The following is a 22,475-nucleotide window of genomic DNA, read 5'->3' as shown; positions in this document are numbered from 1 at the left end:
AGCACTGATTTTTTTTTGGTTATATTTTGCCTCAAGGATTTTATTATACTATCACTCACAAGACAAGGATAAATAAATCTCTCTGATATTCATATAAATAAAAGCAAAATACTGCAGATGCTGGAAATATGAAATAAAAACAGAAAATGCTAGAAAACTCTGATCTGAAGAAGAGTCATATGGACTCGAAACGTTAACTCTGTTTCTCTCTCCACAGATGCTGTCAGACCTGCTGAGTTTTTCCAGCATTTTCTGTTTTTATATCCCTCTGGTTTTCACCCCTGCCACAGTACCAAAACAGCTCCCATCAGTCACAAGCAACATCCTACGTGACTATGACAAAAATCAAATTATCCTTCCTCTTCCGTCTTAACCTGTCTGCAGCCTTTGACACTGCTGATCACGCCATCTTCCTCCAACACCTCTCCACCGTTATCCAACTGGGTGGGACTAGGCTCGCCTAATTCGAATCTTACCTAGTCGTGGCTGGACTGTCATTTGCAATGGCTTCTTTTCATGCTCCTTCATCGCTGCCACTGGTTTCCCTCCCAGGATCTATTTTGGGCCCACTCCTTTTTCTCATCTACATGTTGTCCCTCACCGACATCATCCAAAAGCACAGCGTCAGTGTCCACATGTGTGCTGACAACCCAACTCTGCCTCACCACCACCTCTCTTGACACTTCCACTGTTGCTAAATATCCAGACTGCTTACAGACACCCAGTACTGAATAAACAGAAAATTCCTCAGATTAAATATTGGGAAAGCTGAAGCCATTGACTTCAGTCTCCACTACAAACTCTACTCTGTATCCACAGGTTCCATTCCTCTCTCTGGCAACGGTTTTAAGCTAAACCAGACAGTTCGCAACCTTGGTGTCATATTTGATCCCGCGATGAGCTTCCAAGTATAAATTCCACATATCCACGCCCTCACGAAAACTTCCTATTTCCGCCTCCATTAGATTGCCCATTGCCACCTCTAATTTTTCTAGTGCAGAAACTCTCATCCATGTCTTTGTTAACTCCAGACTTAACAACTCGAACTCATTCCTGGATAGCCTCCAACATTCTATTCTCTGTAAACTTAAGTTCATCCAAACTCTGTTGCCGATGTCTTAACTTGCACCAAGTTCCATTCACTTAGTAGTTCTGTGCTCACTGACCTACACTGACTTCTGGCTTAATGCCTCAGTTTTAAAATTCTTATCTTTTTGTCAAATCCCTCCATGACCTTGCCCCTCCCTATCTCTGTAATTGCCACCAGCCTGATAACCCTCAGATATCTGTGCTCCACTAATTCTGGCCTCTTGAGTATCCCCAATTTCAATTGCTCCCTCACTGGCTGCTGTGCCTTAAGCTGCTGAGGCCCAAAGCTCTGGGATTTCCTCCTGAAAACTTTCTGCCTCTCTACCTCATGCCTCCTTTAAGTCACTCCTTAAATCCTACCTCATTGACCAAGCTTCTGGTCACGTGTCCTAATATTGCTACATGGCTGGGTGTCATATTTTGTTTTATGATGCCTCTGTTAAGCATCTTGGGACATGTTAATACATTAAAGACACCATATAAGTTGCAGCTGTTGTGTTGTCTTTCATTGGGCCAGATCAATGTGATATGACGAAGTATCTTATCCAAAGGTTCAGGTTCAAATGGTGCAGATTTTAACTTCCAATGTCTTGGAGAATCACACTCAACAACAATTTATATCACATCCAAGATGTGCACTATAAACAGACGCCATGGCTAACATCAATTTCTCAAATTTATCACCAGGAAGACTTGCCTGCATTAATTAAACAAGTTATAATTGATACAAATGGCTGATAAAAATTAATGGGAATAACATGAATAAACATTACATGCATAGAATTAAATAAATTGATAGTAAACTTCACACTAGGCTTTTTTCCATCCTGTGTCCCTTACCTCCACCTTATTTTCAAATACCATTCTACTTCCAAATTTCACTAATTTTACCCAGAATGAATATCCACCACTGCCTGAACTAAAACAGACAAAAAAACTTTGATGCAATAAGATTGTTTTGTATTAATAGCTGCTTTAGATATCTAAGGGATATTATTTATTAATATTTCGACAGTTGTTTGCTAACATCACTGATCAACAGTACATCAAGACCACTATATCTCATAACACAAGCTAACAAGATCATGAAAATGCCAAAGGATTGGGGCTATTTCCAAGGGAACAGAATTGAAAAGCAGAGGTTATGTTAAACATACAAAAGCTTAGTTAAACCACGTTTAACAGTAGTGCACAGTTCTATAGTGTCCATATTACAAAAAGGCAATAGATGCACTAGAAGGTGCAAAAAGCAAAGATTTACAAAAATGACTCCAAAACAGAGAGGTTCTAGATCTCAGGAAAGACTAGCAGGCTGGGGCTATTTTCTGTCAAAAAGAGAATACTTGAGTGCTAACTGAGAGGTTTTAAAATTATGATAGGGTTAAGCTGAGGCAGATGTAGAGATGTTAACAGATGTGGATGAGTCTAAGACTAGGGACATAGATATGAGATAGCCACAATGATTCTACAGCACAGAAACAGGCCATTCAGCCCACATGGTCTAAGTCAATATTTATGTTCCATCTCCCCCTATTAGTAGATCCTTCTACTCCTTCCTCTCTTGTACGGTTACCGATCTTTCCCTTAAATTTCATCTACGCTATTTGCTTCAACCACTGCTTGTGAGAGCACATTCCACATTGTTACCAGTTTTCAGATAAGAATATTCTTCTGAATTCCCATTGCATTTATTAATACTAACCAATGTGTGCACAGCAAGGTCCCACAAACAGCAACATGATAATGCCAGATAAGTTAGTTAGTAATGTTAGTGGAAGGGTATATGTTGCATGGGACACCAGGGAAAACAACCTCATTCTTCGAAAACAAAAACAGAATTACCTGGAAAAACTCAGCAGGTCTGGCAGCATCGGTGGAGAAGAAATCAGTTAACGTTTCGAGTCTTCACGACCCTCCAGCAGAACTGAAGCATAGTTAAGAGAAAGGTGAAATATAAGCTGGTTTAAGGTGGGGGGGCGGGGGGAGAGAGAAGTTGAGGGTGTGGTGATTGTGGAGATAAGCAAGCAGTGATAGGAGCAGATAATCAAAAGATGTCACAGACAAAAGGATCAAAGAGGTGTTGAAGGTGGTGATATTTGTCTAAGAAAAGTGCTAATTAAGAATGGAAGACAGGACACTCAAGGTACAGCTCTAGTGGGGGTGGGGTGGAAAGACTAACAAGGTTTTAGTTTTAGATTTAAAAATAATGGAAATAGGTGGGAAAAGAAGAATCTATATAAATTATTGAAAAAAAAAGGGAGGGGGGAGAAACGGGGTGGGGATGGGGGGAGGGGGAGTTTAAGATCTAAAGTTGTTGAATTCAATATTCAGCCCGGAAGGCTGTAAAGTGCCTAGTCGGAAGATGAGGTGCTGTTCCTCCAGTTTGCGTTGGGCTTCACTGGAACAATGCAGCAAGCCAAGGACAGACATGTGGGCAAGAGAACAGGGTGGAGTGTTAAAATGGCAAGCGACAGGGCCCCTCGCGGAGGCTGAACGTCAACTCGCAGACACTTCCTCCTACCTCTCCCTGGACCATGACCCCACCACAGAACATCAAGCCATTGTTTCCAGGACTGTCACTGACTTCATCTCCTCTGGAGATCTTCCTCCCACAGCTTCCAACTTGATAGTCACCCAACCTCGGACGGCCCGCTTCTACCTCCTACCCAAAATCCACAAACAGAACTGTCCTGGCAGACCCATCGTGTCAGCCTGTTCCTGCCCCACGGAACTAATTTCTCGTTATCTTGACTCCCTTCTCTCTCCCCTTGTCCAGTCCCTTCCCACCTACATTCGTGATTCCTCTGACACCTTACGTCACATCAACAATTTCCAGTTCCCTGGCCCCAACCGCTTCCTCTTCACCATGGATGTCCAATCCCTCTACACCTCCATCCCCCACCAGGATGGTCTGAGGGCCCTTAGCTTCTTCCTTGAACAGAGGCCCCAACAATCCCCATCCACCACTACTCTCCTCCGTCTGGCTGAACTTGTTCTCACACTGAACAATTTCTCCTTTAACTCCTCTCACTTCCTCCAAATAAAAGGTGTGGCTATGGGTACCCGCATGGGCCCCAGCTATGCCTGTCTCTTTATGGAGTATGTGGAACATTCCTTGTTCCAGTCCTACTCCGGCCCCCTCCCACAACTCTTTCTCCGGTACATCGATGATTACTTCGGTGCTGCTTCATGCTCTCGTCGGGACCTGGAAAAATTTATTAATTTTGCTTCCAATCTCCACCCCTCCATCATTTTCACATGGTCCATCTCTGACACTTCTCTCCCCTTCCTTGACCTCTCTGTCTCAATTTCTGATGATAGACTGTCCACCAATATCCATTACAAGCCTACCGATTCCCACAGCTACCTCGACTACAGCTCCTCACACCCCGCTTCCTGCAAGGACTCCATCCCATTCTCTCAGTTCCTTCGCCTCCGTCGCATCTGTTCTGATGACGCTACCTTCAAAAACAGCTCCTCTGACATGTCCTCCTTCTTCCTTAACCAAGGTTTTCCACCCACGGTCGTTGACAGGGCCCTCAACCGTGTCCAGCCCATATCCCGCACATCCTCCCTCACGCCTTCTCCTCCTTCCCAGAAACATGATAGGGTCCCCCTTGTCCTCACTTATCACCCCACCAGCCTCCGCATTCAAAGGATCATCCTCCGCCATTACCGCCAACTCCAGCATGATGCCACCACCAAACACATCTTTCCCTTCACCCCCCCTGACGGCATTCCGTAGGGATCGTTCCCTCCGGGACACCCTGGTCCACTCCTCCATCACCCCCTACTCCTCAACCCCCACCTATGGCACCTCCCCATGCCTACGCAGAAGATGCAACACCTGCCCCTTCACTTCCTCTCTCCTCACCGTCCAAGGGCCCAAACACTCCTTTCAAGTGAAGCAGCATTTCACTTGCATTTCCCCTAACTTAGTCTACTGCATTCGTTGCTCCCAATACGGTCTCCTCTACATTGGAGAGACCAAACGCAAACTGGGCGACCGCTTTGCGGAACACCTGCGGTCTGTCCGCAAGAAAGACCCAAACCTCCCTGTCGCTTGCCATTTTAACACTCCACCCTGTTCTCTTGCCCACATGTCTGTCCTTGGCTTGCTGCATTGTTCCAGTGAAGCCCAACGCAAACTGGAGGAACAGCACCTCATCTTCCGACTAGGCACTTTACAGCCTTCCGGGCTGAATATTGAATTCAACAACTTTAGATCTTAAACTCCCCCTCCCCCCATCCCCACCCCGTTTCTCCCCCCTCCCTTTTTTTTCAATAATTTATATAGATTCTTCTTTTCCCAACTATTTCCATTATTTTTAAATCTAAAACTAAAACCTTGTTAGTCTTTCCACCCCACCCCCACTAGAGCTGTACCTTGAGAGTCCTGTCTTCAATTTTTAATTAGCACTTTTCTTAGACAAATATCACCACCTTCAACATCTTTGATCCTTTTGTCTGTGACATCTTTTGATTATCTGCTCCTATCACTGCTTGCTTATCTCCACAATCACCACACCCTCAACTTCTCTCTCCCCCCGCCCCCCCCCCCACCTTAAACCAGCTTATATTTCACCTTTCTCCTAACTATGCTTCAGTTCTGCTGAAGGGTCGTGAAGACTCGAAACGTTAACTGATTTCTTCTCCACCGATGCTGCCAGACCTGCTGAGTTTTTCCAGGTAATTTTGTTTTTGTTTTGGATTTCCAGCATCCGCAGTAGCTTTTAGCTTTTTGTTTTTATTTCATTCTTCGAAATACTGGCACAGGATCTTCACCCTCTACTTCAGAGGTGCCGACGAACTGATAAAGATTGATTTATTTAAGTTAACAACCCCATTATCACGTGACAAAAGAGATGGTAGAAGTCAGAGATAGATTTAGCAATTCCTGTCAAAATCAGCTGACACCTCAACACAAACAGACTCCTTCAATTTCCAGCAAAAGAGATGCAGCTCCTTCCTCCAGTTACAACAGCACACCACGTACGTCAGTGTTCTTGCAGATTAATCCAGACTAATAGGGCTCAGGAAACTAAAAATAAAACATCTAACATCTTAAATTTGGACAACAACTTGCTGTGAATCATCAGTCTGACATTAAAGCATTTTTTTAAACGAGTAGAGTAGCGCGCAAAATAAAAATTACGAAAAGAAAAAGTACAGGTACAAGTTGCCCCGTGTTTTTGGACAGACACAGGCTCCTGGCATCATCTGAGCCTGAAGGAAGCCACCAGTGATTAAAGTTTCCACTTTTATTCCGAGTATTATTACTATCTGCAATGTCTAAACACAGTAGCTGATGCCCTGAAACATAACTGTCTGCGGTCCTACGTGACTGAGGCAAAAGTTTGCTGAAGCACTTACGAATTTGTTCCTTCTCGCCGCATCTCCACGTTGCGGCCCAAGGGCAGCCTGACCATCGCAGGGACCGGGACCAGCGAACGGTTTTTTCCGGTGGACATCGTTCTCCCCGCAATGGGGAGAGTGGGAGCGCGGAGGATGGTATCGCTCCATGTTTATCTAATTCACTTTGATTTTGAAGAAAATCGTCCTCCCGGGTTGAAGCCCCTCAGCGCCACCCGACCTGGTGAACTCGGTCTAATCCTGTTTAACCTCTCTGATCCGATCCGGGAAAACGCCACTGAGGGGGAAAAGAAGCTCTGGCGGCAACTGCCCTCACGTCGCCGTTTCGGCGCGAGGAAATCCCGGAGACATAAAAATAAGTGAATGAAAAAACCTTCCCCCCGTTTCCTTCGCCAACCTCCAGTTCGCGGCTTTTTTTTTCCCCCAATGGAGAGTGAATAACCCGCCGTCGCCGCTTGGACCAATCAAATGAGTCGCACAGTTGACCAATCGGAAAGCAGGATGGGTGCGGCTGGTGGCGCAATGACGTCACGTGCTAACGGTCGCCGCTGGCGCTCGGTCAGGAAGCTTCGGATCAAAGGAAGAAGTGAAATACTGCGGATGCTGGAAATCTGAAACAAAAACAGAAAATGCTGGAAACACTCAGCAGGTCTGACAGCTTCTGTGGAGAGAGAAACAGAGTTAAAGTTTTGGATCCGTATGACCCTTTTTCAGAGCTCTGAAGAAGAGTCACACTGACTGGAAACTTAACTCTGTTTCTCTCTCCATAGATGCTGTCAGACCTGCTGAGTGTTTCCAGCATTTTCTGTTTCTGATCAAATTTGTTGCACTGTCCCTGTGGGTGTGTGTATTGCGCCTCACTCCCTTGCCTTTCCCCTTGATTGATGAAATTCACAGAAAAGTTATTAAAGATTTCCATAATTCGTTCGGGCTATAACTTCCAAGATCCCCAGCATCGGATTTAGGGGCAGGGGGGTATCCCAAAGATGCGCTGGGCAGTCCATCTTAGAAGTTCCCACGTCGTGGTTTGCACGGCAGTTGCCCTCCTCTGGGAGACATCCGAAAATGCAATTTAAATTGCAAACTTAGGATGGTTCCACCAGGGTTAAGCCAATGATTACCCAGAAAAAGTTAGACGCTAGTTGGAAGTTACGGCCCGAAGTCTTTCGCTTTTGTAATGGAAAGGTAAAGGTGAAATAAAGGAAAGGTGTAAACTCCATGACAACAACAACTTATACTTAAATGCACCTTTAAAGTAATAAAACATCCCAAGGCGCTTCACAGGATCATTATCAAACAAAGTATGATGCTGCATCATGAAAGGAGATAAACTGCCCAAATTGTGTGGTCGCAATAGCAGCGAACACTGGGAAGTTTTGCACAATCAATTATCTCAGTGCACCGCAACTTCCAGGGAGCCAAATTATGCTCAAATCCAGAAGTTGTGGTGAGCCAGAAATGGTTGATGGTTCTGCCAGGAGCTGCAAGCAGATAAGCTTGGGCATATTGCTCTGTACTTACAATGCTATTTACACTGAGTCTCAAAACACTCCCAGGACCACTGCACACTGTCACAGCCCCATACACACTGCACCACCACCTTCCCCCACACCACCCCGGCATCTGCAGTTCAGTTCTCAAACCCCTCCTCTACCAGGCACCCCTGACTCTGCTCACTGCTCCCCCCACCCCACCGATTGGCACTCTGCTCTGCTCACAAACCTCTCACTTTCCCCCGCCACGCAATCCCCCCACCATGCTATGCTCACAACCCCCTTGCCTTAGTCACTCCCCACCCCCCAAACCCAGGTAGCCCCAGCTCCACTCACAACCCACTTCCCCACAGCCCCAGCTCCTCAGTCCTGCTGATGTAAGAAGCTTAAGGGACCAAAATCCAACATGGCACGTGAAGTATAACATGGATAAATGTGAAATTATCCACTTCGGTAGGAAAAACAGAATGGCAAAGTATTATTTAAATGGTGATAGATTGGGAAATGTTGATATACAAAGGGACCTGGGTGTCCTTGTACACCAATCACTGAAAGCAAGCATGCAGGTGCAGCAAGCAGTTAAGGCAAATAGTATGTTGGCCTTCATTGCGAGAGAACTTGAGTACAGGAGCAAGGATGTCTTACTACAGCTGTACAGGGCCTTGGTGAGACCACACCTGGAGTATTGTGTGTATTTTTGGTCTCCTTACCTAAGAAAGGACATACTTGCCATAGAGCGAGTGCAGTGAATGTTCACCAGACTGATCTTTGGGGTGGCATGACCGTGGTATGAAGAGAAATTGGGCCGACTATGCATGTATTCACTGGAATTTAGAAGAATGAGATGTATAAAATTCTGACAGGGCTGGACAGACTGGATGCAGGGATGATGTTTCCTCTGGCTAGAACAAGGGGTCACAGTCTCAGGATGCGTGGTAGGACATTTAGGACTGAGATGAGGAGAAACTTCACTCAGAGAGTGGTGAACCTGTGGCACTCTCTACCACATGGTTTTAAGAATAAATTTTGACAAATTTATTGGAACTTTTGAGGATGCAACTAGAAAGGTAGATCAAGTGAAACCAGGGGGTGTAATATACCTGGATTTCCAAAAGGTGCCACAAAAGGTTAATAGGCAAGCGAAGGGCTCTTGGCGTTGGGGGTAATATATTAGCATGTATAGAGGATTGGTTAATAGACAGGAAGCAAAGAGTAGACATAAATGAGGAATTTTAAAGTTGGAAGGCTATGACTAATGGAGTGCCACAAGAATCAGTGCTAGGTCCTCAGTTATTTACAATCTATATTAATGACTTGGACTAAAAGACAGGGAGTAATGTATCTAAGTTTGTTGACATACTAACCTAGGTGGAAATATAAGTTGTGAGGAAGGCACAGAAAGGCTTCAAAGAGGCATAGACATAGGTATAGGTATAAGGTTAAGTGAGTTGGCAACAAGATGGCAGATAGAGTATAATATGGGGAAGTGTGAGATTGTTCACTTTAGTCATAAGAATAAAAAACTTTAACTTTTGAGGATGCAACTAGAAAGGTAGATCAAGTGGAACCAGGGGGTGTAATATACCTGGATTTCCAAAAGGTGCCACAAAAGGTTAATAGACAAGCGAAGGGCTCTTGGCGTTGGGGGTAATATATTAGCATGTATAGAGGATTGGTTAATGGACAGGAAGCAAAGAGTAGACATAAATGAGGAATTTTAAAGTTGGAAGGCTATGACTAATGGAGTGCCACAAGAATCAGTGCTAGGTCCTCAGTTATTTACAATCTATATTAATGACTTGGACTAAAAGACAGGGAGTAATGTATCTAAGTTTGTTGACATACTAACCTAGGTGGAAATATAAGTTGTGAGGAAGGCACAGAAAGGCTTCAAAGAGGCATAGACATAGGTATAGGTATAAGGTTAAGTGAGTTGGCAACAAGATGGCAGATAGAGTATAATATGGGGAAGTGTGAGATTGTTCACTTTAGTCATAAGAATAAAAAAGCAGAATATTTTTAATAGGCATGAAACTTGTAAATTTTGATGTTCATAGAGACTTAGATGTGCTCATACAAGGAACATAAAAAGTTAGCATGTAGATACAGCAAGCAATTGGAAGGTAAATGGCATATTGTCCTCTATTGCAAGGGGATTGGAGTATAGGAATAAAGAAGTCTTGCTTCAGTTGTACAGAGTTTTGGTGAGATCACACCTGGAGTACTGTGCGCAGTTTGATCTCCATATTGAAGGACAGTTTGTTCATATATCATGATCTCCATGCCTATTTTCAGGGGTTATCCAGTTTTACACTCCATATTTCTTACATTTTAAGCTTAAAAATAAGAGAATAAGCCAGAGTCCACAAAATGCCTTTGGCATCTCTCTCTATAAGACAGAGAGACAATTAGTTATATATAGCTTGAGGGGCATTACTCCACAAGCGTGAGGCAAGGTGAGGACGCAGACCTCCAGGAATTATCATAGCCAATATGGCGATTGAAATCGCGTTGTTGGCATCATTCTGCATCACACATTTGCCATCCAGCCAACTGAGCTAACCAACTCCAACCAAGCTTTATAAGTAATATCACAAATATACCTGTCAAGCTGTTATCTTTCACTTTCAGTAACATGGTCATCAGTGTTGCTTCTTTACTGTACTTTTGTATAAAGGCTGAGCTCCCTGAGAAACTTATATTGGAAAAGAACATATTTAATCAAACTAAACTTAGCAATGATATGCCTAGTATATCAGCCAAGCAGTGTGCACTTTCTACCAATTATGAGAAGCGGTAAGTAAATTGCACCTAAACCCTCTGACATTTGAAAGAATGAGAGGTGATCTCATTGAAACATACAAGTCTCTGAAGGGTCTTGACAGGGTAAACGCAAAAATTGTTTCCTCTCGTGGGGAATTTTGATCACAGAGGCAGGGCCTCAGGAAAAGGGATCAATCATTTAGGACTGAGATGAAGACAAATTTATTTAATCAAAAGGTTGTGAATCTGTGGAATATTTTATCCCGGAGGTTTGTGGATTCTCCATCGTCGAATATGTTCAAGACTCGGATAGCTAGATTTTTAATCTCTCAGGGATCTAGAGATCTGAGAGCAGGCAGGAAAGTGAAGTTGAAACTGAAGATCAGCCATATTGTATTAAATGGTGGAGCAGGCACAAGGGGCCATATACAGTAGTTAACTCCTGTTCCTATTTCTAATGTTCTTATGTTCTTATGTTGTCATGTCTATCATGTGAAATTGCAATCATGCCACAAATTTAGTAAAGCAAGAGATGAACCACTGTTGCATTTGGATTGCAATGAAACCATAACAAACTTCAAAAAGTGCATTTCTGATCATTTGCTACCAGTGAGAAACATCACAGAAACAACACTCAGCCGTAACTTCCAAGCTCCAGGCCAGTATAACTGGGGGATACCCAAAAGATACGCTGGGGAACACCCTCCCACCCCAGGAAATTCCCAGGTAAAGATTGCATGGCAATTACCTGGGAAGTGCAAACTTCCCACGGGCAATTTCGCTGCACTGGGAACCATCTAAAAATTATAATTTAAATCGTAAACTTCGGCTGGTTCCGACTGGGTAACATCAGTAGTTACCCAGAAAAAGTTAAAAGAATTAAAACCACTTCTAGCTTCTGGGTAACTATAGTACAGACCCACACCAACCCCCCATGGACTCCTCCCACACTCCCGAACCCCTAGGGTAGTCCCCCTACCCCCACCCCTGACTATTCCTCCCTATGGGACTACCCGTCCCATCCCTCTCAGGACTGCCTGTCACCCCACAGGTCTCTCCCAACCCCTCACCACAGGACCCCCCCCATCAAATGGGGCTTCCCCTAACCCGCCTCCAGGCCCGGCCCAGCCCAGCCCAATCCCCCTCCCCCACTCACCTCGGTGACTGCTCGATGCCCCCCTGATTGCCCAGGCCCCCTAACTGCCCAGCACCTCCCCAACTGCCTGACAACCCCCTGACTGGCTGACAGCCCCCAGCTAGCAGACAACCTCCCCCAATCCCTACCTCCCAACTGGCTGACAAGCCCTCACACCCCCTGAACCTCCCAGCCCAAATTCTAACCACTTACCTGACACACCCTAGCTTGACAGTGGCTGGACCTTTAAACTCACCTGATTTATGGCAGCCAGTGCCTTAAAAAAGGGTGCGTGGCCTCCTCCCATCCGATTCAGCAGCGCTCAACTGAAGGCCTCAGGAGAATGCTGCCCTGCACAGTTTCACCCGACCTGAGTAGTAAGGTTGGGTGAGACAGGATCGAAAAAATTTCAAGTTAAGTAAGTAGGAGCAGAGTAGCAATCCAACTCTGATCACAACTCCACAGAAGTTCAGGCCCATAAAAACTCAATGGCCCATAACTTCCATTCCCCCGGGGCATCATACCTGGTGGGTATCCCAAAGATGCGCTGGGGAACCCTCCCATCCCCCCAGAATTCCCCCTGTAAAGATTGCATGGCAATTGCCCGGGAAGTTCAAACTTCCACTGGGCAATTGCCCTGCAATGGGAACCATCTGAAACACTGATTTGAATCACAAACTTCAGATGGTTCCGAACATCTCACAGTATTAGTTACCCCAAAAAAGTTAGACGAATTAAAACCACTTCTAACTTCTGGGTAACTATAGTACTGACACCCCTCCCCTCCCCCCACCCTCCCCCACCCCCAACAGCCCCTTGGATGCCCATCAGCTGGATGGTGATGAAGGCGTGGACATTCTCTTAGAGTTCTTGGATGAAATTTACGAGAAAGACGATCTGTTAAATGCCAATGAGGCATGGTCAGACTTTGATAGATTTCAGAAATGGGGGAATCTATCATGGACTTTAATAGATTATAAAAGATTGATGAAATTCAATTTCCTGTAGCAGCATTAGTGTTTAAATTGCTGGATTGTGCTAAGATCTCTCATATGGGCAGATTTCTGGTTCTATTTAGTTCTTGGAGTGGGAGGCTCCCTACTGCTTTGATAAAAAGCTGGGGAAACAGTCATTTGCTTCAGCCGCCATGGAACAAATTGGCCATTCTGTGGCAATCTCACTGACCATCCAGTGAGATTCATGAACAGGAAGGGTTTCCATTTCCTTAACTTTCAACTGGTTTGAGACCACAGCAAGAGCGTCCAGCTTGTGTTTGCTCACTTTCCTGGCCGCTGCTTTGACACCTTCATCCTCAGATTAGCTAGGGATGCTGTAGCTCTTCATTCCAACCCCTCAAACTATGTGGATGGATTTTAGAGAATAAGGGATATCCCTTGAAGAGATGGTACTCATCCCCTCTTATGACCTCGAGACAGAAGCACTACAACCGCAGCCATCAGCTCACGAGGACAGCCGCTGAGCAGACCATCGGCCTTCTGAGGATGGTGCTCCTGTGCCTGAACCGGCCAAACACTAGAAATCAAAACAAGAATCTGTGGCATTCCTGTCGAAACACAAACTTGACTTTAATAATATAGATGATTTAGATCAGACAGATAAAAACCATCAATCATTAATGAGATCATAATAATAACATGTGCTTTGTACCTTCGCAAAGGTTCCACTAGTGTCAACACCTGTCAAGCAGTTCAGTGATGGTTCTGTGTTTCTAAAATCCAAAATTCTGAAGACTACGTTCTCCTCCAGAATTTACTATAATCATCAAAGTCAAATTCAGCTTTAAATTGCTCCTATTTCATTTTTGTTCTCATATAGGATCACGTTTACACATTCTTGCTTTCTTTCACCTTCTGGAAAAAGGAAAACATTGATTGGCAAAGTAATAATTTTTTAGGCTCCTTGTATCGGATATTGATAATGTATCCATCCAGTTGGATGTATCCACTCCTGCGAAGGTTCCATGCATGGTGGTGGTCTGCATCTACTCTCCATAACATGGGCCTTCAGAGAGGTGTGGACTTTGAAGGCAGTGAAACATTGGATGGACACAGCTTATTGGAGGAAAAGGAGGTGCAGGATATGGAAGAGGACGAGGAAAAGGAGGAGGAGGAATAGGAGAAGGAGGAAGATGCAGTCGACCTTGTGGTCTTGGCAGAGAGGGAGGTCATCTGCTCACTTGACTCTGCTTGTGGTTGAGATGCACATGGCTGTCATCCTTGTTATGGAAGTGCCAGTGGGAGCACTCCAGAGGCAGCTACATCTTGTTCATTGCAGGTTCAGCTTCCGTCCCTGGGCCCTGTTGCGCATATGCTCCCTCAGTCAGAGGAGCCATGGATCCTGACAACGATGTTGGTGCTCTGTGAGGTGTGGCACCCTCATCCTCCTTAGTAACTGCCTCAGCCCTTGGCTGGCACTCTTTATGGCTGGAGGGGAATATCAGCTGGGGCACAACTGGCATTCCCTCCAAATGTCCCTGCACCATCAGTGTCACTGACTGGTCAAGGCTACAAAGTGTGTCATGCATCGTGTGTATGTCAGTGCATAGCTCCTGAATACACTCTAAGAGCTGCCACATATAGTTTGCCATGAGGTTGGCCACTGTCAATGGAGGAGCTCATGCGTTCAAAGCCCTCAGCCATTGTGCCGCACATAAGCTGAATGGAATCCTCCATTTTCTACCCATGACCCCACGCTGCTTCAAGGAACTCTAACGTGTGGGAGCTCTACCTGCTGATCTAAGTCGAAGCTCCGTTCCTGTGACCCCCTGAGGCCTTGTATCTGTGCCCAATTGAACAGGACTCTGTCTGTCCTCCATCCTCCGATGGGCACTGCCCACAGCTGCCTCTACCTCTAACACCTCCTCCTGCACACTCATGGCATGCTAATCTCCCACTGCCACCATATCTAACCACATGCAAATACCCACCAATGTAATTGTATCTGCACTAGTGCATCAGCTTCTAGGTGTGATGGTGCCACTCCTGAATTCTGCTCCGGCTGCACTTGGCCCAGTGGTGGTGAGCAAGTCAATCTTATTGCCTCAACACCTGCACCTGTGGGAAACATAAGAAGAGATCATAGTAACTAGCCTTGGAGAGTAGGAGACTCTGCATGTGCTGAGGCTTCCTAATGCAGCTCAGTCTTCAGCCTGTTGTCCGACAGTGGAGTGCAATGCACCTCCTTAATGAATGCATTGCACCCTCTAATCACCACCTCCACCATGAATGTCCATTTTGCCATGCCCACCTTCTTCATGGTCCATCACTCTGATGATGTCCATAGCTCCCACCCCCATTGTGGCTATGACGTGCAGGTGATGAACTCCCCTCCTTGTCTGGGCTCTCTTTCGGACATTCTATGCCCATTTCTCCTACAAGGAAAAGAGAGCGAGAGATAAGGCACTGCTGGTCTCTATGACCAATGTCAACTGTTCCAATGCATAAGAAGCTGGCAGATCCTCAAGATTACTCTGGTTCTGAGTCATTATGAGGGGTCAGGAAGTTCCTAGTCACACAATCTTCCCATGTTCAGGATCAGCATGAACCCCCTGGCTCCTCAGCTGGTGCGTCTGCTAGTAGGTAAATACCCAGAGATTTATCTTGAGTGTCTGGCGTTGCACTTAGCTTGCCAGAGCTAATAAGGCCATTGAACCTCTTTCTCCACTGGATCCAGTTTCTGTGCACAACAGTCTCTCTGCTCACTGCCTCAGTGATCTCCATCAGTCCTTCAGTCTGAAGAAGAGTTATATAGACTCGAAACGTTAACTCTGTCTTTCTCGCCACAGATGCTGTCAGACCTGCTGAGTTTTTCCAGCAATTTTTGTTTTTGTTTCAGGTTTCCAGCATCAGCAGTATTTTGCTTTTATCCATCTCTCAAAGCCTGGTGCCCAGAAAGCATCCTACATTTTGCCTCCAAAGTGAACTAGTTCCCAGAATACAAGAATACTTTGCTGGATCTTCAACCCTCTCAGCCTTCAACCGAGTTCCTAGGAAAAAGACCAGGATTTCTGCGAGACAAAACCAACTGAAAGAATCTTCCTTGGGTAGTGACTTACTAGATTTTGGACTCATGTGAAACAATTTTTTTGTGCTGTCTTTGCCCTGTATCTCTTTCTTTCCCTTATCCCTCTTTTATTGTGTGAATGTACCGAGGTTATGTAGCGACACACCCTCGCTGCATTTTGAGTGTGTGTAAAATAAACTAACCCTCTGATTTTACCCTATGTCGAGTTTGCTGCGGGGTTATGAATAAAAGATTGGATCTCTCCAAAATGAGGGTTTGGGGAAAATATGGCACCACTTATAAAGGAGGAGATGAAAAATCAAAATCACTTTCTGTTTTGGGTGGTGAGAGGAGAAATCAGGGCTGTTTAAATTAATCCCCCTCCTGTCCATAACACTGGTAATTCTCCTAAGTCATTTCTCATTGCAAGTCAGACTGATGCAATGTTCTGTAAGGATGGGGGTGTAATGCAGAATTCTTCTGAAGTAGCTGTATCTCTATAACACTATATATCCTAACTATTAGTAAACAAAGGCTCAGGACAATCTAACAATGATTTATAGCAAAGGAGTCAAATTTCATTTTTTATTACATGCTGTTATGGGAATTAATTCATTGATTTCTGTCCAATTTTCTGTGGGAAAAGTGTAAATCAATGACTTTAATTTATTATTAAGTATAAAAACAGAAAATGCTGGAAAAACTCAGCAGGTCTAGCAGCATCTGTGGAGAGAGAAACAGAGTTCACGTTCTGAGCCTGTATGACTCTTATTCAGAGCGGACTCGAAATGTTAACTCTGTTTCTCTCTCCACCGATGCTGCCAGACCCACTGAGTTTTTCCAACATTTTCTGTTTTTATTTCAGATTTCCAGCATCTGCAGCATTTTTCTTTTATATTGGCTTTAACTTATTGTTAAGTGTTCCTTTACTTACGCACTTCATTTTTAACCTTTTAGCCCATTTAAGAGCTACGTGCTGAAAGATATTGGCAAAGTGTTTCAGGATAAAGGTGGATACCTTAGATATAGCAGGACGACTAACTGGTGTTGGTTTTAGAAGCATTGGCAGAATTCTAGGCTTTGGTAATGTTGTGGAGTAGCCTAGGTATGCACTGAACTGGGGATTCTGGTGATGAGCAGCATTGTCATGATAGTCTTAAGTTTTGGCAGTATTATGGGACTGGGTCTGGACTTTGACAGCATTGCCACGTACATTGTAAGAAAATGGTCCTTTTAAGCCAATGTTTGGCATTCTAGGAAAATCCTGAATGTTTCTAATTTAAAACCATTTCCAATTAAAAATCTGATGCCAGATTAAGCTAAATCTATTGAGGTTGCAGACCTATAGACTAATTAAAGCTTTGTGGTATGTGAGCAGATAACAGTAAAGTGAGAAAGGCAGAACCTTAAAAAACAACATATCAGACGAGGTGTCTTTCCACCTTTATTCAGGCATTCTGGAAAGGAAAGGAACTAAGATTTAATTAGTTACTGACCTTCATCAACTAAATTCAATTCTGAAAATTATCATTCCTACCATGTTATTTTCTATTCAATGATGCCATTGAAATGACGTGTATCACAGAATGGGACACCTTATTTGGTTACTCAAGGTTATGCACAACTTAAGCAGGATTTATATTGTAAAAATCATTATGCAAGATCTACCTGCCAAAATCAGAAGTATTGTTTTGAAAATTAGAAGGTGAAAAGGAGGGCATAAAAATTTTCGTTGCAAGTCTTTGCAGTGGAGAAGATGTTTGCTAGCCACCAATTCTGTCCTCCTCCCTGTCACTATTTCAGGCTCAATCAGACTGTTCATAATCTTGGAGACCTAACTGAACCTGAGCTGAGCTGCCAACTGTATTTCCTTTCAATCACCTATTTCCACAATGATTCTCCTGCCTGTCTCCTGGCCTCAGCTCATCTGCTGCTGAAATCCTTTTCCATGCAGATATTACCTTCAGACTCAATGATTCCAATAGTCTGCTGACCACCCTCCCATTTTACACCCTACATAAAATTAAAGTCATCCAAACTCTGCTGCTTCTATGGTAACTCACACCAAGTTGTCCCGTTCAGCCAATATCCCTGTGCTCACTGACCATTGGCTCCCAATTCAACAATGGCTCGAGTCAGCTAACAAGACCATCAGTTCTGGAATTCCTTCCCTCAACCTCTGCCTCTCCACTTCTCTCTTTAAAATGCTTCTTAAAACTTACCTTAAAACCTCCCTCTTTGACCAAGCTATTGGCTACTAGCACTAATGCTACCTTCTTGACTCGCTGTCAATTGTGTCTGTTTAGGTCCTGTGAAGCACCTTGGGAGATTTTAGTACATTGAAGCTGCAATATAAATTCAAGCTGTTGTTGTAAGTGGAAGTTGGAAGTTTCAATAAGCTTATGCATTGCTAAAAAGACAACGCGCAAGGATAGTGATGGATCACATTCATCTCCAGAGAATCTAGGAGAATAACTGAAACACCCAATAATGTAACAGCCAACCTACTAGAAAGACAAGATTGTACACATAATTCTCATTATCAAAAGAAGATAACCTGAATACTCAAATGCTGTAAATTTTTGGACTTGGAACATAACTGAAAAAAGTAAAACCCAATTAATGACAAAATGTTGGGATACATTTAAATAACTGTTGTAACAAAGGTGATTATATATATATATATATATAAATTTCCAACTATCTAAGTGCTTTGTGCTACTTTATGTTTAACCTCATCATATTAATTGTGCTATCATAAGTTTAAATAAAGCTATCTTAATTAATCCCTCTCTTCTGTTGATTTCATTTTTGACTTTGTCAGTAGGCAATTATTTGCACTTCATTCAGTGCTGCACTACATCCTGTGTTGATTGTTTTGTGTAACTTATCCCTGTACAAGATGGTCCAAAAGTATACGAATATAGGCATTTCATAAGCCTAGACTGTGAATGTTAAGTTTCAGTCCAATTTTCCAATGTATTTGTATTAGGAAAACAGGCAAAAGATTCACTTGATGCTCCTAACATCATATTAATTATATTTTAATTTCAGAGATTATCACGTACCGCACATGCCCCCCAACCACCACCCCCCCACCCCTCAGCTGATGAGTTAGTACTCCTCCATGTTGAACACCACTTGGAGGAAGCACTGAGGATGGCAAGTGCACAGAATGTGCTCTGGGTGGGGGACTTCAATGTCCATCTTCAACAGTGGCTCGGTAGCACTACTCCAGACCAAGTGGCTGTGTCCAAAAGGACATAGCTGCTAGATTTGGTCTGCAGCAGATGGTGAGGGAACCAACAAGAGGGAAAAATATACTTGGCCTCATCCTCACCAACCTGCCTACTGCAGGTGCATCTGTCCATGACAGTATTGGTAGGAGTGACCACAGCACAGTCCTTCAGGAGGTGAAGTCCCATCTTCACACTGAGGATACCCTCCATTGTGTTATGTGGCACTACAACTGTGCGAAGTGGGATAGATTTCGAACCGATCTAGCAACTCAAAAATGGGCAACCATGAGGCGCTGTGGGCCATTAGCAGCAGCAGAATTGAACTCAACCACAATCTGTAGCGTCATGGCCCGGCATATCCCCAACTTTACCGTTACCACCAAGCCAGGGGATCAACCCTGATTCAATGAAGAGTGCAGGAGGGCATACAGGACCAGCACCAGGCATACCTAAAAGTGAAGTGTCAACCTGGTGAAGTTGCAACACAGGACTACTTGCGTGCCAAACAGCATAAGTTGCAAGTGATAGAGCTAAGTGAATCCACATACAATGGATCAGATCTAAGCTCTGCAGTCCTGCCACATCCAGTCATGAATGGTGGTGGACTGAAGGATGAGGTTCCACAAATATCCCCATCCTCAGTGATGGGATTCCCAACACATAAGCGCTATAATCTTCACCCAGAAGTACCAAGTGGATGATCCAATTCAGCCTCCTCCAGAGGTCCCCAGCATCACAGATGCTAGTCTTCAGCTGATTCAATTCACTCCACATGATATCAAGAAATGGCTGAAGGCACTGGATACTGCAAAGGCTATGGGCCCTGATAATATTCTGGCAATAGTACTGAAGACTTGTGCTCCAGAACTTGCCACACCCCTAGCTAAGCTGTTCCAGTACAGCTACAACACTGGCAGCTACCCAGCAATGTGAAAAATTGCCCAGGTATATCTTGTACACTAAAAGCTGCACAGATCCAACCCAGCTAATTACCAACCTATCAGTCTACTCTCCATCATCAGTGAAATGATGGAAGGGGTCATCAACAGTGCTATCAAGCAGCACTTGCTTAGCAATAACCTGCTCACTGATATTCGGTTTGGGCTCCGCCAGGGCCACTTAGCTCCTGACCTCATAACAGCCATGGTTCAAACATGGACAAAAGAGCTGAACTCCAGAGGTGAGGTGAGAGCATCTGCCCTTGACATTGATGCCCAGTCTTGGGTTGCTAGATCCATTCGAAATCTATCCCATTTAGCACGGTGGTAGTGCCACACAACATGGTGGAGGGTATCCTCAATGTGAAGGCGGGACTTCGTCTCCACAATGACTGTGTGGTGGTCACCTCTGCCAATACTATAATGGACAGATGCATCTATGACAGGCAGGTTGGTGAGGATGAGGTCAAATATGTTTTTCACTCTTGTTGGTTCCCTCACCACTTGCCGCAGACCCAGTTAGCAGCTATGTCCTTTAGGACTTGGCCAGCTCTGTTGATAGTGGTGCCAGCGAGCCACTGTTGGGTGATGGACATTGACGTCCCCCACCCAGAGTACATTCTGCGCCCTTGCCACACTCAGTGCTTCCTACAAGTGGTGTTCAACATGGAGGAGTACTGATTCATCAGCTGGGGGAGGGGGGGCAGTACGGCAGGCGATACGTGGTAATCAGCAGGAGGTTTCCTTGCCCATGTTTGAACTTTTGTCATGGGGTCCTGAGTCTATGTAGAGGACTCCCAGGGTAACTCTCTCTTGAATGTATACCACTGTGCTGCCACCTCTGCTGGGTCTGTTCTGCCGATGGGGCAGGACATATCCAGGGATGGTGATGCTGGTGCCTGGGACATTATCTGTAAGATATGATTCCGTGAGGATGACTATGTTAGGCTGTTGCTTGACTAGTCTGTGAGACAGCGAGCCAATTTTTGCACTAGCCCCCAGATGCTAGTAAGGAGGACTTTGCAGGGTCTAGAGGGCATCGCTGTTGGAGTCATACCTCGCACAAAGGAAGATGGTTGTGATTGTTGGATGTCAGTCATCTCAATTTCAGAACATCACTGCAGGAGTTCCTCAGGGTAATATTCTAGACCCAACCATCTTCAGCTGCTTTATCAATGATCTTCCTTCCATCATAAGGTCAGAAGTGGGGATGTTCGCTGATGATTGCACAATGTTCAACACCATTCGCGACTCCTCAGATACTGAAGCAGTCCACGTCCAAATACAGCAGGACCTGGACAATATTCAGGTTCGGGCTACAAGTGGCAAGTAATATTCACGCCACACAAGTGCCAGGCAATGACCATCTCCAACAAGGGAGAATCTAACCATTGCCCCTTGACATTCAATGGCATTACCATCGCTTAATCCCCACTATCAACATCCTGCAGGTTACCATTGACCAGAAACTGAACTGGACTAGCCATATAAATACTGTGGCCACAAGAGCAGGTCCCAGCTAGGAATCCTGCAGTAAGTAATTCATCTCCTGACTCCCCAAAACCTGTCCACCATCTACAAGGCACAAGACATGATTATGATGGAATACTCTCCATTTGCCAGGATGAGTGCAGCTCCAACAACACTCAAAAAGCTCGACAGCATCTAGGACAATCCAGCTGCTTGATTGGCACCCCATCCACAAACATTCACTCCCTCCACCACCAACGCACAGTGGTAGCAGTATGTACCATCTATAAGATGCTCTGCAGGAACTCACCAAGCCTCCTTAGACAGCACCTTTCAAATGCATAACCGTTACCACCTAGAAAGGCAGCAGTCACATGGGAACACCACCAACTGGAAGTTCCCCACCAAACCACAAACCATCCTGACTTGGAAATATATCGCCGCTTCTTCACTGTCGCTGGGTCAAAATCCCGGAACTCACTCCCTAAAAGCACTGTGGGTGTACCTATACCACATGGACTGTAGTGGTTCAAGAAGGCAGCTCACCACTACCTTCTCAAGGGCAATTAGGGATGGGCAATAAATGCTGGCCTAGCCAGTAACGCCCACATCCCATGAACTAATTTAAAAAATGTTTCAAATTTATTTTTCAGGATGATGTGAAAATTAGTCTGCTATACGTACATTATCAGTTGTAATGGCGTCATTCACTCCCATAAGCAGTCCTGGGGAATTGGCCTACTGCCTAAAATCTGTTTGTATGGTAACATGCTCTAGGTTGGTACTCACTTGCAACCTGAAATGGATATTTGTGGCTTTCACACATGTACATCTTCAATCTTTCTGAAGGCAAACAGAAGGAATGCTTGGTGAGGTGAGGTCAGATCGAAATCGTCAAGCTGGTGTGTTTTAGAGTAATGTGAAAATAATGAACAGCTGCTATGACTGAGCT

The 22,475-nt window shown here is 44.6% G+C and overlaps 1 protein-coding gene across 1 annotated transcript in view; it reads right to left on the bottom strand.

Annotated features, from left to right (window-relative positions):
• The window catches only part of LOC144682943 (protein diaphanous homolog 3-like), a 786,894-nt gene extending 779,997 nt beyond the window's left edge, over positions 1–6,897 (bottom strand). The window contains exon 1 of the mRNA XM_078545867.1: positions 6,463–6,897. Coding sequence (XP_078401993.1) covers positions 6,463–6,612 — 150 coding nt within the window. The 5' untranslated portion in view covers positions 6,613–6,897. The remainder of the gene's footprint in view (positions 1–6,462) is intronic.
• Between the last annotated feature and the right edge of the window lie 15,578 nt (positions 6,898–22,475).

Source organism: Cetorhinus maximus, chromosome 7 (assembly GCF_964194155.1).
Source record: "Cetorhinus maximus chromosome 7, sCetMax3.hap1.1, whole genome shotgun sequence".
Classification (NCBI taxonomy): domain Eukaryota; kingdom Metazoa; phylum Chordata; class Chondrichthyes; order Lamniformes; family Cetorhinidae; genus Cetorhinus; species Cetorhinus maximus.
This window is presented reverse-complemented; position numbering and strand designations above follow the sequence as displayed.